General features: G+C 37.0%; 3 protein-coding genes and 1 pseudogene across 4 annotated transcripts; all 4 read left to right on the forward strand.

The window, feature by feature from the left end:
• On the forward strand, positions 1-1,713 carry LOC145612746 (glucan endo-1,3-beta-glucosidase 8 pseudogene; annotated as a pseudogene). The gene is made up of 2 exons (XR_014106701.1): positions 1-298; positions 597-1,713. The product of XR_014106701.1 is annotated as a glucan endo-1,3-beta-glucosidase 8 pseudogene (transcript).
• A 1,104-nt stretch (positions 1,714-2,817) lies between these two features.
• On the forward strand, positions 2,818-8,473 carry LOC145611428 (syntaxin-32-like). Its single transcript, XM_081666759.1, has 5 exons — positions 2,818-3,346; positions 5,823-6,073; positions 6,169-6,335; positions 7,242-7,439; positions 8,042-8,473. The coding sequence occupies exons 1-5, from the start codon at positions 3,106-3,108 to the stop codon at positions 8,199-8,201; spliced, it is 1,017 nt and encodes a 338-aa protein (XP_081522885.1). The 5' UTR covers positions 2,818-3,105; the 3' UTR covers positions 8,202-8,473.
• A 1,342-nt stretch (positions 8,474-9,815) lies between these two features.
• LOC145611066 (protein CORTICAL MICROTUBULE DISORDERING 3-like) lies at positions 9,816-13,020 on the forward strand. The gene is made up of 4 exons (XM_081666295.1): positions 9,816-10,964; positions 11,748-11,963; positions 12,046-12,137; positions 12,247-13,020. Exons 1-4 carry the CDS (start codon positions 9,891-9,893, stop codon positions 12,959-12,961), a joined length of 2,097 nt encoding a protein of 698 aa, XP_081522421.1. The 5' UTR covers positions 9,816-9,890; the 3' UTR covers positions 12,962-13,020.
• A 412-nt stretch (positions 13,021-13,432) lies between these two features.
• On the forward strand, positions 13,433-15,070 carry LOC145611067 (alcohol acyl transferase 1 allele RGb-like). The gene has a single exon (XM_081666296.1). The coding sequence runs from the start codon at positions 13,560-13,562 to the stop codon at positions 14,928-14,930; it is 1,371 nt and encodes a 456-aa protein (XP_081522422.1). The 5' UTR covers positions 13,433-13,559; the 3' UTR covers positions 14,931-15,070.
• The last annotated feature ends 1,771 nt before the right edge of the window (positions 15,071-16,841 follow it).

Consider the following 16,841-nt stretch of genomic DNA (forward strand, 5'->3'; position numbering starts at 1 on the left):
TAATGGCGGCTGTATTTTCTCAGGGTTTGAGTGTTGGGGTGAACTGGGGTACCATGGCAACTCATCAGTTACCTGCTGATATGGTGGTTCAGATGCTGAAAAATAATGGGTTTGATAGATTGAAGTTGTTTGAAGCTGATGATAATATTTTGAATGCTTTAATTGGTACTGAAATTGAAGTAATGTTAGCAATTCCTAATAATATGTTGGAGGAGATGAGTAGTGATCCAGATGCTGCTGTTTCTTGGGTTGATGCTAATGTTACATCTTACTTCTATTCTGGTGGTGTAAATATCAAGTTTAGTCTCTTAACTTTTTTTAATACACACCAACTGTTTGATGTTTTGCTTCTTTTAAGTTCTTAATCTTTTAAAAATACTGAATTTTTGATGGGTTTTTTGTTTTTGGAATTTTTATGAATCTTGCTTGATGAATTAGGAATTTGATGGTTTTTTTTACTCCGTGATGTTGATTGTTTTTTGATGAAATTTGTGGAGAATTAAGTGATAAAGATTTAAAGTGTACTGTTGAAAGTTACTTTTATTGGTTTGATTTTGATCTCACAATATTCTTTGATTTACTTTTTTGTTGTGCAGCTATGTTGCAGTAGGCAATGAGCCAACACTACAGACCTATAATGGCACATACTTGAAGTACATGTTACCAGCCCTCAGGAACATCCAAGAAGCCCTTAATCGGGCAGGACACGGTAATCAAATCAAGGCGACGATTCCTTTCAATGCTGATGTTTACTACTCTCCTGAGTCGGATCCTGTGCCCTCTGCTGGAGATTTCAGGCCTGAAGTTCGAGACCTTACCCTCGAAATCCTGCAGTTCTTACATGAAAACAGTGCTCCCTTTACTGTCAACATTTACCCTTTTCTTAGTCTGTATGGAAATAAGAACTTTCCTATAGACTATGCTTTCTTTGAGGGGTCAAATGTGCCTATAAGAGACCAGGGTTTGACATACACCAATGTGTTTGACGCGAATTTTGATACTTTACTGTCAGCATTGAACAAAGCTGGGTACCCTGATATGGAGGTTATAGTAGGAGAGGTAGGTTGGCCAACTGATGGTGATATAAATGCCAATACTGAGAATGCTAAGAGGTTCAATCAAGGCCTTCTTCAACATATTATGTGTGGTGAAGGGACCCCTCTTCGAAAGGGCAAAATTGATGTCTACCTGTTCAGTTTGATCGATGAGAATGCCAAGAGCATTGCACCAGGGAACTTTGAGAGGCATTGGGGGCTTTTCGAGTTTGATGGAATGCCAAAGTATGAACTCGATTTAGCCGGTATGCAAGAAGATAGGACACTAATCCCAGTGGAAGGAGTGGTTTATATGGAGAAAAGATGGTGTGTTTTGAACTCTGATGCTACAAACTTTGGGGACTTGCCTGAGAACATAAACTATGCTTGTAGTTTGTCAGACTGCACATCCTTAGGCTATGGATGTTCATGCAACCATCTGTCAGTCCAAGGGAATGCTTCCTATGCTTTCAACATGTATTATCAGATTAAGGGTCAGAATATCTGGGACTGTGATTTTGATGGCCTGGCTATGATCACTGATCGAGATCCATCAGACAGAAGCTGTCAGTTTCCGATCATGATTGACTACAGCTCCTCTGGGATTTTACGCAAGGGAGTTTTTGAGGTTCTATGGACAAGCATAAGTGTATGTATCGTGTTTTTGCTTGTTCTGTGAATTTACTAGAGAAATTTTGTAGGTCTTCGCGACAATAGTCATTGTAGAGGAATTCTGTGCATTTGGCTCTTGTATATTGACATTGAAATTGAGTGAACTGTAAAAATTACATTCTCCCTTCATGGGAACATTATACATTGAAATTGAGTGAACTGTAAAAATTACATTCTCCCTTCATGGGAACATTATACTTAGCTTGATGACATACTATTGTTTTTCTTTTAAGTTTTTTCACCTTTTCTGCCTAAGAACTGCAAGTCTTTTAGACAACATGCAAATCTTGAAGTGAAATGTCACTAGTGTAGTGAAGCTGACATAGTATTGACTACTTGTATTAAATGAATGACTGAAATAATGGCTATGGCAGTGTCAAAGAAGTGTAAGTTTTGTTCAGTATGTCACGCTATAGCTTAATTTAGTGTTTGTCAAATGAACAAATTTGAGTAGAAATTGACTTAATAAGTCGCAATTAGTTCATGCACTTGGGAGCACTTAAGATGATGCTTTGTAAAGGCTTATATCGGTGTATGGCACACAAATTTGGTAACACATGATTCATAAACTCATAGTGCAACCTTTGATACACAATGAGGAGGGTTGTCTTTGAATTAGGGGATGTTGTCTTTGAATTAGGGGATGCCGGAGTGTTGTATTTAATGTACATTCTCTATTTAATTCTTGTAATGTAATGCTATAACTAAATATTACGGTATGTTTTGTAAGTAAAAGAACAAATTAGAACAAAAAAAATCACATATCAACATTCACAAATTATTTCATGCACCTGGGAGCACTGAGAATGATGCTCTATAAGGGCGTATATGCCATATAAATTTGGTAACACACTTTTCCATTCAATATTTCACCTCTCAAGTGTATCGATAAGAGGAATTATATATTTTTGGTACATGTTGAATATTCATTTTCTTAAAGATAAATTACAGCATTACAAATTCTGCAAGATGATCATGAAGGCATTTCCATCACACCCAAAAAAAAAAAAAAAAAAAAAAAAGATCAACGGCTGAAATTAAATCTGCCAGCGTGGCATCTCAAATCATAGCCCTCCTTACTCTTCTTTGTCCCACCAAAAACATTTCTGGGAATTTAGAGAGAGAAAGGAAAAATAAAACAAAAATCTCTGAATTTGCTGTACAATTTCAAGAGAGAAGAAAAATTAATTCCCTCTCTTTATTTTTTTTTTCGGACAACAAAATTCAAAGAAAATCCTCTTATACTATCCAAGATCCCGAGATCTGGGTAATCAATTAAACAAAAAGATCACATAAAACCTCAGAAATTAGGGATTTTAGATCTAAATTCCCCCCAATTTCATGATTGTCGGTGAATTCTGGATAAAATTCTAGGGTTTATATACATTAATTTTGGGAAATGAGGTCTGCGCAATCATCTTATCGAGATAGAACCCACGAGTTTCAGAGCATTGCAGAGAGGTTAAAGAAGTCGATTCCATCAAATGGGCCGAATAACCCGAGTAGCAGTAGCTCCGTTGGTGTTTCTCAGGTTAATGGGCCTAGATCCGCTGTTATTCAATCGGAGTTCAATAAACGGGCTTCCAAGATCGGGTTTGGTATCCATCAAACTTCCCAGAAGCTCGCCAAGCTCGCTAAGTGTAAGTTCTTCGCTAACTGTAGTTGGGTATTGTGTGTATTTTGATTGGAATTGGGGAATGTGTAATGTGGTTGATCAAATTTGGTGTTTTGTTAATTGAACTTTGATCAGATTTTTTTTATGCAATTGGGTTTTAGTTTTGATTGGAATGATGTATTGTTGAGTAAATTGGGTATTTGTTTGATGGGATTAAGAGTGGTTTATGTTGAATTTGGTAGATGCTTTAGATGAGAGGAGAATGTGACACTAATACTCTGATTTTCTTAATCAAGGGTTGGGGAAGAGTTACGGTGAGTTGATTATGATTGGGTTGTGTTTAATATGTGAGACTGTTTTTGAGTATAGATCAATTGGTGTTATATGAAGTAGTGTATATGAGGTCGTGTGATGTGGTCGATTGGTAGTCGCATTGTGGAGGTTTAAGCTGGCTTGTGTAATGTTAGTGATCATCTTTGTGTTGTGATTATACTCTAATTGAGATAAGGAAGTGTGAGGGGTTATTTTTGTTTATTTTCGGTTCATTAGAGAAATGGGTTTATGATATACTCCGTAGTAGTGTTGAATTTGGTAGATGTCCTTGATGCATTCTGAGATTTTATTGGAAAGATGTTGTAGTGAGTGAGGTTGGTGTGTCTTGATGAGTTTTAGACTGGTTGATGACCTTGATATTGAATGATATAGTAGTATAGTTGCACTATGAAATCCTTGATTGGAAATGTGTGATGTGAGTGATCATAATTGATGTTGAACTTTCACCTATAACTCAACTATGGAGGAAGATCGATGAGGTTTTCCTGTGATTCTTTGTTGACAGTTAATGAGGAAATGCTGCAGTACTGTATGTGATGGATTTTGGATTGACTTCATGGTAATTGTACTTTTTAGTGTAGTTCTTAATTTTGTTAGCCTGATAGATCATGCTTTGTTAAGCTTCACTGGTGATGTAAATGATACATCAATGAAGGTGACCGGTGCTTTTTCAAAATTATAATTTGCTATTCCTTTGTAGACATTTTCCATTGTAGCACCTTGCACCTAAACTAAGCAATGACAGAGATATGTATAGTTTGTGTGTATTTAGGTAGTGTTGACAGCAAAATGTACTTTTGAAATACTTTGTTGTTCCAAATTTGAAATAAGAAAAATTCTAATGTTTCCAAGTTTCCAACACACTATATTCTGGTAATTGATGAGACATCTCAGGACATCTAGGTGAAACCTTCCTACATTTATTATGGTTTGCATTCTCTATGAGGTTCTGAGTATTGGATGTGGTGTTGATGATATTTGAACTTTGATCAGAATTTGTTAATGCAGCTTGATTATTATTTTTGTTTATTATGATGGGATTGAGAGTGGTTGATGTTGGATTATGTAGACACCGTAAATGAGAGGAAAACTGTGACACTAACACTCTGATTTTTTTAATCAAGGTGTAGAGATTGAGTCGAGTAGGCTATGATTAGGTTGTGTTTAGTATGTGAGACTATTTTGAGTATAAATTATTTAGTTTTCTAATATACAAGGCAGTGTGATTTGGTCAATTTGTAGTCAGATTGTAGAGGTTCTGGCTGGCTTGTCTATTGTCAGTGATTATATTTGTGTTTTGATTCCACTTGAATTGAGCTAAGGAAGTGTGAGGGTTATGTAAGTTTATTTATTGGTTCAGTAGAGAAATGGGTTTTTGACGTAGTGGTGCTGAGTATGGTAGATTTTCTTGATGCATTCTGAGTTAATTTATTAGAAAGATGTTTTAGTGAGTGAGGTGGTTTGTTTTTATGAGTTTTGGACTGGTTAATGACCTTATTGTTGAATTTGGTATAGTTGCACTCTGAAGTCCTTGATTGGAAATGTGTGATGTGAATTGTCATAATTGATGTTGAATTTTTTCCTAAAACTTTTCTATGGAGGAAGTATGATGTGGCTTTTCTGTAATTATTTGTTCTCTTGATAAGGAAATATTTCGATACTGGGTATTTTTTGAGGGTCTAGATAGTGTTGAACGTACTTTTTTGTTCCTAGTTTGAAATAGGAGAAATTAAAATTTTTCGACTCACTATGTTCTGGTTATTTGTGGAGACATCTCAGGGAATCTAGGTGAAATATTCCTCTTAGGGTATCTAGGTGAAATATTCCTACCTTTTGTACATTCGCGCGTACCTTTTGTATATTCGCGCGTTCTATGAGGTTCGGAGTGTTGGGTGTGGTGCTGATGATGTTAGAAATTTGTCTGGTATGGGTTTTTGATTGTCATAATAGTTTCTGTTGGAGAAGCTTTGACATTCCTTGTCTTGGACAGTCTCTATTGCTGTCAAAGTGGCTTTGTTTTATTGTTGATCCCTGAGATACTTGTTTAAACCTTTAATTTGAGCAGAACTTACTAAAGTAAAAGGTGATGAAAAATCTGAGTGTGGTGCCATTTTGAAGTGTGTGTTATTTATGTCACTCTGATTTATGCTCATTAATCTGTTTCCCAGTGGCCAAGAGGACGTCTGTCTTTGATGACCCAACTCTTGAAATTCAAGAGCTGACTGCAGTTATCAAGCAAGACATTACTGCGCTTAATTCAGCTGTAGTAGACCTGCAGCTTCTGTGCAATACCCAAAATGAGAGTGGAAATATATCTAGTGACACCACCAGTCATTCTACCACAGTTGTAGATAACCTTAAGAACCGTCTAATGACAGCGACCAAGGAGTTTAAGGAAGTTCTAACCATGCGAACTGAGGTATGGTGTTTGGGACTGTAAGTGGTGCTTATTTAATGTAATCAATGTCATGCTCTCAACTTCCCACAACAAATTTTTTTTTGGGATGATTGCAGAATTTAAAGGTTCATGAGAATAGAAGGCAACTGTATTCGTCAACTGCATCAAAAGAGCCTGCAAATCCTTTCGTCCGTCAGCGGCCATTGGCAGCCAAATCACCCAATGGACCCTCTGCTCCTCCATGGGCTAATGCAGCTTCAACTTCATCCGCTTTGTTTCCGAAGTAAGTATTTTTTAAGCTGGAGCTCTCGCTGTGCAGATGGTGTCTTTCTATCATAAGCATATAGCAGTGTTTCTTTTCTTCTCTTGGTAGTTAGCTATTTCTTATTATGTAACTTTTTTGCAACATTATCCATTGAATTCCCATTAAACTTGAATTTTTGTTTGTTACTGCCTATTAGATTCAAAACTTTGTAGTATCGTAGTCAGTGTTTAAAGCTATAATAGAAGAGGCATGGGCCAAAGAGGTCAACAATATATTCTTGAATAACAAAGGTTTTTTGGAAGTTTATATTTATATGGTTGTCAGTGTGTGCTAATGATTGGTGTTAGACATTAGATTGCTTCCCCCCACTACTCATACACCAAACTGCATCTGTGAAACTAGAATTGCATTGCCTTTTCACTCTAACTGAATTGGTAGAGAGGCTCTTCTTTTTTGTCCTTTTGCTATGTTCACATGATGTTAGCCTATTTTCATACTGGCAACTTTTTAAATATAAACAAGGATAAGAATTAAGATCTGACAACAGACTTTCCATCTTCAAAGACTTATGTTTTACCTTTTGTGCACTTTCCATCTTCAAATATAAACAAGGATAAGAATTAGGATCTGACAACAGACTTTCCATCTAACAAGGATAAGAATCCTGTTAATGGATTGTATCTGCTGTGCACTGAAAGTATTGACTGAGAGCTCTATTCTGATCTACTTTTACTTAGCTCTTTTCTTACTGTTAGATAAGAAAAGTAGAAAATTTTATTGATGACAATCATTTAATTAGAGTTGATGTGTGCTGGGGGAGCAAGTGATACACAGAAGTATAAAATACTAATCTCTTTAAATTTTCTTCTCTATATGTAAATAAATTAGTTAAGGTACTGACTTCAGTGCTCTTTAATTTTGCAGAAAATCAGCTGATGGGGAATCTCAGCCATTGTTGCAGCAACAGAATCAACAACAGCAACAGATGGTTCCATTACAAGACACTTATATGCAGAGCAGAGCTGAAGCACTTCAGAATGTGGAGTCTACAATTCACGAATTGAGTAATATATTTACACAATTGGCAACAATGGTATCACAGCAAGGAGAGATTGCAATCAGGTTTGCATCCTGTAGCTTAAGATGGCTGTTTTTACAAATATGTGCCAATGATCGGCTTGTCTCTGTAGTTGATCTCAAGTTATTTTTAATATCTAAAGCACTTAGTTTTTGGTTTTATTGGTTTATTGGATCTTTTGCTGAACCTTGATTGAATGATGCCGTAACTATCAAGTTGATGGGATATGGTTATAGTTATAGCACAACCTTGCTATTTATTTGCCAATCCCCGACTCCTCTTTATGATTAACAAATTTTTATTATCTGTTTTTCTTCTGTTCAAGATCAACCACAAGTAATCACCTTTCTGGGTTACAAGTATCTGATGGGAAAGGCCATAGTTGTACCAACTTCTGAAAAAACCCCCTTCAAATCTGATTTTTTTTTTTCACTGTCCCCTAGCTTTAAAAGGCTAAAAGTACATACACTTGATATGATGATATATACCAATTGCCTGCTGTATGAGCTAAAAAAGATCTTACTGATGTATGAAACAACTTTACTACACATGTATATATGTAAGATGCAGTTTCTTGGGAAAGTTGGCATGCTTCTCCAATGTAAATCTGAATTTGTGACCTGACCTGGATTCTGCATTATTCCAGGATTGACGAGAACATGGAGGATACCCTTGCAAATGTTGAAGGGGCTCAGAACCAGTTGGTCAGGTACTATAACAGTATATCCTCAAACAGATGGCTGATGATCAAGATATTCTTTGTATTGATAGTATTTCTGATGTTTTTCCTATTTTTTGTTGCATAAATGTCATTCATAGAACCTTTTTGGCTAAGTATATACGTTGAGAAAATTTTAAATGAACAATGAAGAAAGGTGCTATTGTAGATTGCTTTATTTCTTTCTTGTTTTTTTAGTTTCTATTTCTTGGAGGGAAGAGAATAGTGTGTGGCTAAGTTGGAAGTATTGAAACAGGTAATTTTTTCGGCAGAACAATATGTAATATCTCACGAATGTTGTAAACAATTGCTAATAGTTTTTACTAGATGAAACGTTCTCTGATCTTTCTGTTTCTGCCATTGCTCTTTATATTCTTCATCTTCATATTATGTAATCTCTGATTACACCTAGTCATAGCAGTCTTGGTGCTGCCATTTGCAGATACAGTAGTGGATGCTTGAATGAAGTATTTTGATTGCAAGTTCTTGTATAAAATGTTTCGAGAAATAACCCTGACAAATTGTGTTAAAATGTGAAAAAATCTTGCTGGTATTAGTAGGTGTTTAGTCTGTTTACTTTATTGAACCATTATTTGGTTTTATTGGGAGTGCCATGCGGTTGGTGCCCAAATATATTACAGTACTATAATTGCACTTAATTTGAAATGAACATGACTTTTATCAAATTTGAATAGCATGTTCATTCCAAATAAAAAACATAAGATAATTTATCTGGTACTGTATATGGTTTGGGGCCTAAAACCAATCATTGGGGTAATTTGATTTCGTGTGATGTTAATCCAAGCGGCTTATACCCTTATAGGCAACTGTGGGACAATCGCAAACTAATGAAACAATGGATTCTAACTTTTCATAAATACTCCATGCAATATTTGGGATTATGTCAACCAAACGAGCACTAAAATTCTTATCATCTTGACATTCAATATTTTTATATTTGACATAAATAAGTTGTAGTTTGTTTTATTCCGCCGATTTTACATCATCAAGTCTAGTGACTTTTTTTTTTTTTTTTTTTTTTTTTGTTTTTTTTTTTGAAAGAATCAAGTCTAGTGACTAGTTACCTCTAAGATTATCAACATGGAATTATTCATACTCAGTTAACTCAAGCCAAATTATTGATCAAGAGTTTATAGACTTACTTACACCTAAACTTTGTTTTTAAAAAGGATTTACGTCCATACTTTGTACAATTATATTGTATATTATCCTACAACCTAAGATAAAGATTCCCAATTACCCACATTTCCTTTTAATGTGTACGAGTATTAATCATTTCATCTCAAATTAATTGTAACATTTGACTTTTTACAGTTTTCAAGCTATATTTTTCCACAATTTATATTTCTTTTTAGCTACAGTATCATCTAAAAAAAATCGAAATAGATCTATCACACTTAGTCATATTTCTTCTTATATACTCCGTAAGTCCGTATTAGTAATAGAATACGATCAAAGTTTATAAAATCCGACTTTAAAAAAAAAAATCAAAAACTAGGGACAAGGTAGTAATAATACTAATACTCCTTCCAAAACAAGAAGAGCAACAACAGCGTAACGGTCCCGAACGTTACTTTCCAAAATTCAAAATCATCCTTCTTTCAAATAAGCGGGACTCCCGTTTATCCTTTCTCTCTCCTCAAATTCAAAAACTTACCTTCTTCCTTCTTCAGATCTCAAATAGAACGTCCAATTTTTTTCCTCCCTGAAACTTCACCTCCTCTTCTTCTTCACTCGAGCTTTTTCACACTCAACAATGGCGACCCTAACCCCAGGAATCCTCCTTAAACTTCTCCAATCCATGAACACAAACACCAAACCCACCGGCGAACACCGCTCTGCTCTCCTTCAAGTTATCGGAATCCTCCCAACTTTACCCTCAAATTCTCTATCCAACACCATAACTTCTACTCCCACTTCTAACCTTGACCTCTGGCCTAACCATGGCTTCCTTCTTCAACTCTCCGACTCCAAGAACTCAACCTATATTTCCCTATCTGATCGTGACACCGATCTCATCCTCTCCAATCGAATTCAATTGGGTCAATTCGTTTATCTCGATCGATTCGTGTTCGACCCTTCTTCTCCGATTCCTTATGCTACCGGAATCCGACCCGTTTCCGGGAGACACCCCTTTATCGGGTCGCCGGAGCCGTTAACTATTCGGGTTTCGAAGGAGAAGAGGGATTTCGTCATTCAGCCTGTTTCCGATTCTAATGACTCAATTGACCCCATTTTATCGGTTTTTCAGAAGAAGGGGAGGAAGGAAAAGGAAGATAATAACAACAGTAACAAAGAGAATTTAGGGGTGACCCCACAAAGGTTCACTTCTCCGGCGCCGGCGAAGAGGTCGGTGTCGGCGGGGAGGAGAGAGAAGGTCAAAGAGAGGGACCCTTCTCCGGCGACGACCAAAGTTAAGAGGTCAGCATCACCGGTTCCATCAAAATGTGTGGTGCCGAGTTTGGCCGAGGCGAAGGCGGCAGAGGAAGGGAGGAAGGCGGGAAGGGAGGCGGCTATCGTTGTGCCGTCTCGGTATCGGCAGCCGTCGCCAACAGCTGGGAGGAGGGCGGCATCACCGGCATCAAGGAGGATGTCGTTATCGCCTGCGAGGAGGTTGTCTGGTGGTGGAGGAAGTTCAGGGAATAGGAAGAAGAGTATTAATGGTGGGATTGTTAGTGGAATTGGGAGTTTGAAGGTGTCTGAGGGTAGTTTGGGAAAAAGTGGTAGTGGTGGAGGGAGGAAGAGTTGGGGTAATGAAGGTGAGGTTAAAGAGAAGAGTAGTAATGTGAAGAGTAATAAGCCTGATTTGCAAGCTCTTATTAGAACTCAGGTAGTATTTCTAATTGCTTGATTTTTTTTTTTTTTTTTATCTATGTTTTGATTTGGTTTCGTTTTAATTGTAATTTGTTTCTAATTTATTGTTTAGTGTTTGTTGGAACTTTTGTTTGTATGTGATGCTTCTCAATTACTTTGCATTTGATTGTTTGTGAAATAAAGTTGGTTCCTTGAGCTTAAGTTTATAGCTGATTAACTTAATTATTTTATGACTGTTTATAGTTAATTGTGATTTTGGGTTTTAATGTTCAGAATTTGACCTTTCATGTTTGTATTAATGGATGCAATATGAAATATCTCCCATGATTTGTATAGAGAAATTTGAAAGGGAACTAAAAAAAAATGGTAGAATTCTTAATTGTAGATTAACCTCTTGTATGAATAGCGATGCTTCTAAAGAATTGGGAGAGTCAAATAGCTAATAGTATAGCCCTTGGCCGTGATTGCATAATCATGCTGTACTGACATGTATTAGCGAAATTGATGTGTTTTTATGATGTGTGAGCCTAGAAGTACCATCTTCCACACATAGTTGAATTACGGCGTAATTAGTGCTTGCAGTAATAAACTGGATCAGCAAGTAGTTTTTGCAATGATACACAAGACATATCCCTTTCAATCCTAAAATAATTCAGTAATTAGCATGATCTCATTTCACTGTTTTTTGACAGTATGGTTTTAACTTTTAAGTGTATCAGCAAGAGTCTTGGCTATCTTTCATGGCCCTCATACTATATAAATTAAACTGAATCTTTCCTGATGGTGCTAAATGTTGCAGGCCGCTTTGTCTCGTCGTTTAAGTGATGTACATAGTCATGAATCAAAGGATGATTCTACTTCTGATAGCAAGTCCAAATCTAGCACCCCTGATGAATTTGTCACACCTGAAAAACCATTTGCTTTGGCTGCTGGAATCACCATTCATGACAAGAAATGGACTGATGGTAGCGTGCCACTAGACGCTGTATCAGGCAGCCTTGCAAAGCTTGGGAAGGTAGGAAGCTTTTCACATTATCCTTTTTTTTTTAATGAACTGCAGAGGTTCTCAGTTGTGCATATGCTTGCAATAATTGTAGGAAGCTATCCAAAGGAGGGCTATTGCTGCAACTGCAGCAGCTGAAGCTTTGCAAGAAGCATTGGCTACTGAGTCTATTGTAAGGAGTTTGAGGTAAATTTAATCTTTAACACACTGATGTGCCCGATTTTTATTTTTGCATTTTTGATGAAACTTGTATCAATAATAAACAGTGACATGATTTTTCATTTTGTTTTCTCAGCATGTTTTCAGATCTTTGCTCTTCATCAAAAGCTGGAAATCCTTTACCTACAATAGACAGATTCTTATCCATGTATGACAGTGCCTCACGAGCAGCTGCCAATGTCGAATCAGTTTCATCTAGCCATAGTTCTGAGGTGCATGATGTTGTCATTCCTACTGACCAATCCAAGTCTGCTTCTGCTTGGGTTGAAGCTGCTCTCTCCACTGACCTTGCCGTTGTTTCCCTTCTTACCGGCAAAAACACTGAGTCTCTACCACCACCTTCCCTACCAAAGAGCTCTTCAAAACGCCAGTCTATAGGAAGCACAACCAAAAACCACTCAAAAACCTCAACAGTGTCAGAATCACCTAAAAAGACATGGACAAGAGGCCACGGAATAAGAGACACCGTAGAGCTAGCAATTACTTTAAAGTCTGAGATGGAGATGTGGTTTTTGAAGTTTGTGGAAGAATCATTAGATGCAGGATTTCGTGTTTTCAGTGAGTGTGGCAACAGTGGTGGCCGGAAACTACCAGTTGAATGTGGATCAATTGCTGCAATTTTGTCACAGTTGAAGAGGATAAATGACTGGTTAGATCTTGTCGTCAAGAAAAGGGATGAAGTGTTAACTGACAAGATTGAACGACTCAAGAGGAAGATCTATGGTTTCGTTATTCAGCATGTTGGAACAACTTTTGACAACAACAACTCCATTCCTATTTCTTCATCCTAAAAGGTCTAGCCCTTAGTCATTTAAATAACAAAGTATTCTTATCAGCAATTCGTCGTCTTTCTCAGAACCATTATGCTTGTGTCATAGTTTGATGTCTTAAGCTTGTTAGAGTTCTCACAATTAATCTGTAATTTGCTTCCTTTGCAAATGAATTATTCATATATTTTTCGTATAGAAATGGGTATTTCTGCCTCCAATTTTTCAGACTGATCTTCATAGTATTTCCATGATTCATACATTTAATTTGCATGCCTCTTTTATTTCAAACATCTTATACAGTTAACAAATATTCAGTCAAGGTCTTGTTATTTTAAGCGTGCAGTCTATGTCAATACTTCAAGAAATAGATCTTATATGAGGAATAATTTGTTTCCACTGTCTAACCACTTCTGCTCATGCATTCTACAATGTACACAAGGCCAATAGTTTTTTCCAGCATCTTTATTTTAACTCATGACAAGGTGATCTGCAACCCGTCCCTCTTTGTAAACTGAGATTATTTCTCTAAGAAGCTTTGCATGTACAACCGAAGTTATTTCCAATTGTATATTTCTATAAAAACAAGCTCATAATAATAGTATTAATTCATTGAATTTTCATGGCTTCCTATATGGAAGATATACAATTTCCTCACCTTTCCATCCCTGTAACTCTCAAACACAAGGAGGCAGTGCTTCCTGCAGGCCCAATTCCTGTCAACCATGGAGAAACTCTCTATCTCTCCAACTTGGATGACATAATTGGTTGCCGGGTTTTTACCCCTACTGTGTATTTTTACCACTCAACTCCATCCATGAGCAAGAATGTGGTAGAGAAACTACGCGATGCTCTGGCTCTTGTTTTAGTCCCCTATTATCCTTTTTCAGGGAGGATTAGGGAGACTAGCAATGGGAAATTAGAGATATTTTTCGGGCCTAATCAAGGTGCTCTCATAGTTGAAGCTCACTCATCGATAGCCTTAGCTGACCTAGGTGACTTATCAACCCCAAATCCTTCATGGTCACCATTGATATTTAGATTTCCTAATGAGGAGCCTTACAAAGTTGTTGACATGCCTCTGTTAATAGCTCAAGTGACTTATTTTAGAGACGGAGGCTTTAGTCTTGGTTTGAGAATGTGCCACTGCCTTTGTGATGGCATTGGTGCTATGCAATTCTTCAATGCTTGGGCTACCACGGCTAGAGTAGGAACTTTAGTCGCTTCTCCTAAACCATGTTGGGACCGGGAATACTTCCTTCCTCGAGATCCACCACTCATAAACTATCCACACATTGAGTTCATGAGTGTTGTGGATAAATCAAGCCTGACAAGGTCGCTGTGGGAAGTAAAGCCGGTACAGAAATGCTATAAAGTCACGAAAGAGTTCCAAGAACAAGTCAAGTCCTTGGCCCAAGAAACCAATAAAGATACTAATTACACTGCATTTGATGCTATGGCTGCTCATGTGTGGAGGTCATGGGTGAAAGCTTTGGATGTGAAGCCATTAGACTATGAGCTACGCCTCACTTTCACAGTCAACACCCGCCACATGCTCAAGAACCCGCCATTGAAGGATGGATTCTATGGAAATGCTGTGTGCATTGCTTGTGCCACAAGCAAAGTTGAGGAGCTTATCGATCACCCACTCCCTTGGACAACTGACTTGGTTCACAGGGCAAGGCTTAGTGTTAATGAGGATTATGTGAGGTCCACAATAGACTATGTCGAGGTTAGAAGGCCTAAGACACTTGAGTTTGGGGGCAAGTTGACAATAACACAATGGACTAGGTTTCTACTCTATGAATCAGCTGATTTTGGATGGGGAAGACCTGCTTATGCTGGACCTATTGACTTAACACCAACTCCTCAAGTTTGTGTGTTTCTCCCTGAAGGTGGGATTAATGCTGATGGCATGCTAGTTTGCCTTTGCTTGCCAGAGACTGCCTGTAAGAGGTTCGAAGAGCTTTTCTGCCTCGTTGACAAAGCCTAGATCGAGATTGATGAAGTATCCCTATATACATTCTACTGTATTAGCCATATGAAGAGAATATTTATAGTTTGTTTGCTTGACCTTGCATTGTCTTAAAAAAATGTATAAGTTGTTTCCTACCAAAAAGTAAATGTACAAGACTAAAGTTGTTATTTCTGTCTAACTGTTTGTCTATACTTCACTTTATTTTCAGAGATTCTTTTATTGGGAAATAATTGGAAGCTCTCATACTCAGGAAAAAAAAAAAAAAAGAGAGGATTTAATACTAATTCAGGGTTTAATTAAGTAAATAGCATACAGTTTCATGGCAGTAGGTGATATTAGAATGGTTGTTATATACTCAATACTTTTACATCCCAATTATCTGTGCTTTCAACAGATTTTCTTTACCATCCATTACAAGAGCGATTTTGAGTGGTAAAGGAAATTTATGAAGTAATGCAGATTCTGTTCTGTAACAGAACATGAGGTGTACTCAGTGTGCCTATAAAAAAAAATGTTCTGTTTTATGGTTTCAGAAAGGATAAGTAGTTCAGAAATTAGTCCTTTTTCATGCAGTGCAGGTTAGAGTTATTATTCTCATCTGTACAAATGCTATAAGTTAATGCTTTAAGTTTAACTGAATACATCATTTTATTAATCACAGAATTCTTAGAAAGTAAAACCAATCCTGTAACCAATGTTAGATATCATTGTTCTGTATCAAAGATATGATAATACTCTGACTGTCCAAACAATCTAAGACCAAGATGCTTCTTCAAAAGCAGTTTCACCACAGGGGAATAAATCCTTATCTTTACTACTTTTCGATATAATGACCCTATATTATCTCTGTTGCATCAGGAATAACTTTTGATCCATGCCAAAGGTCACTTATGGCATGCCTGAATCCAAATCGATGTGTTGCTGAGCTGTCTCCTGAGCGCTTATGTGACTAGACTGTGCAATTCCACATAGGCCGAGAATTTGGCAAATGCACATTCCAATTGAGCATCACTTGCAATACACACATGTAGTCTTGTGCCTCAGCATATATAGAGACAGTTCAGATATCCAACATTCTAATAAAAGTAAAGGGAATAACTAATAGTACGAGTGTGTAGGGACTAGGGGCTCAACTCTTAAGAGGGAAAATAATAATGAGGATTAAGCTTTTCGTAGTAGTGTTATAGAGTAATTGATTTAGATAGAGTATTCAGAAATAATAATTGGATGTTTTACAGAGCTGCTTAAACTACTTGGAGTAAATGTTTCTACTTTTGTGTATTTTTTAAGAAGACAACAACAGAAAAATCCCTTCATACTTCCCTTTTCTTAGATTCAAACTAATTGCATGACAGTTAGACAACTAACACAGGGCGAAAAGTTTGTCATGCAGTCATGCTCTTATTTTCTCACCTGGTTTGTTAGACAAATAGACTTTTTTGAAACACGTGAATTGAACGTCGCCTCATAAGTTTAAGGGATTGTCAGAGGATAATACTGATTCACCAGAATATCTCCCTGAGTGTGTTAGACAGTGTTGGAACAAAGCATGTTTGTGTCATGTGGCATTTGGCGTGTGGCGTCTGCCTGTGTGCATCCTCCATGATTGCTGCATAGTTATTCCCAACATACTCTCAATATTTCCTTTACAATCCATTATCTATATAAGCATCTCTCATATACCTCTCAAACACCAACTTACATGCAACTCTAGTTTTAACTTTTAAACACAAAACAAGTCCATTACCATCAGTATCAACATTTTCTCCCTTGTTCCCCATTTTTTACTTAGAATGTCGATCAATTCGAGAACTGTTGATTTGAAAAACGCAAACAGATATGCTTTTGAAGATTGTATGGAAGACAAGCATTCCAAAGGCTGTGAATATAATGCTCCACAAACACGATTAGAAGGAGATGATGACG

The sequence above is a fragment of the Chenopodium album genome, chromosome 24 (assembly GCF_948465745.1).
Source record: "Chenopodium album chromosome 24, dcCheAlbu1.1, whole genome shotgun sequence".
Lineage (NCBI taxonomy): Eukaryota > Viridiplantae > Streptophyta > Magnoliopsida > Caryophyllales > Amaranthaceae > Chenopodium > Chenopodium album.

Bases quoted from the DNA above. Each gene is read 5' to 3' on its own strand.
- LOC145611428 (XM_081666759.1), top strand. From the start codon at position 3,106: ATGAGGTCTGCGCAATCATCTTATCGAGATAGAACCCACGAGTTTCAG. The intron at 6,074-6,168 runs GTATGGTGTTTG...GGATGATTGCAG, and splicing joins TTCTAACCATGCGAACTGAG to AATTTAAAGGTTCATGAGAA. The intron at 7,440-8,041 runs GTTTGCATCCTG...GCATTATTCCAG, and splicing joins CAAGGAGAGATTGCAATCAG to GATTGACGAGAACATGGAGG.
- LOC145611066 (XM_081666295.1), top strand. From the start codon at position 9,891: ATGGCGACCCTAACCCCAGGAATCCTCCTTAAACTTCTCCAATCCATG. The intron at 10,965-11,747 runs GTAGTATTTCTA...TAAATGTTGCAG, and splicing joins AAGCTCTTATTAGAACTCAG to GCCGCTTTGTCTCGTCGTTT. The intron at 11,964-12,045 runs GTAGGAAGCTTT...CAATAATTGTAG, and splicing joins GCCTTGCAAAGCTTGGGAAG to GAAGCTATCCAAAGGAGGGC.
- LOC145611067 (XM_081666296.1), top strand. From the start codon at position 13,560: ATGGCTTCCTATATGGAAGATATACAATTTCCTCACCTTTCCATCCCT.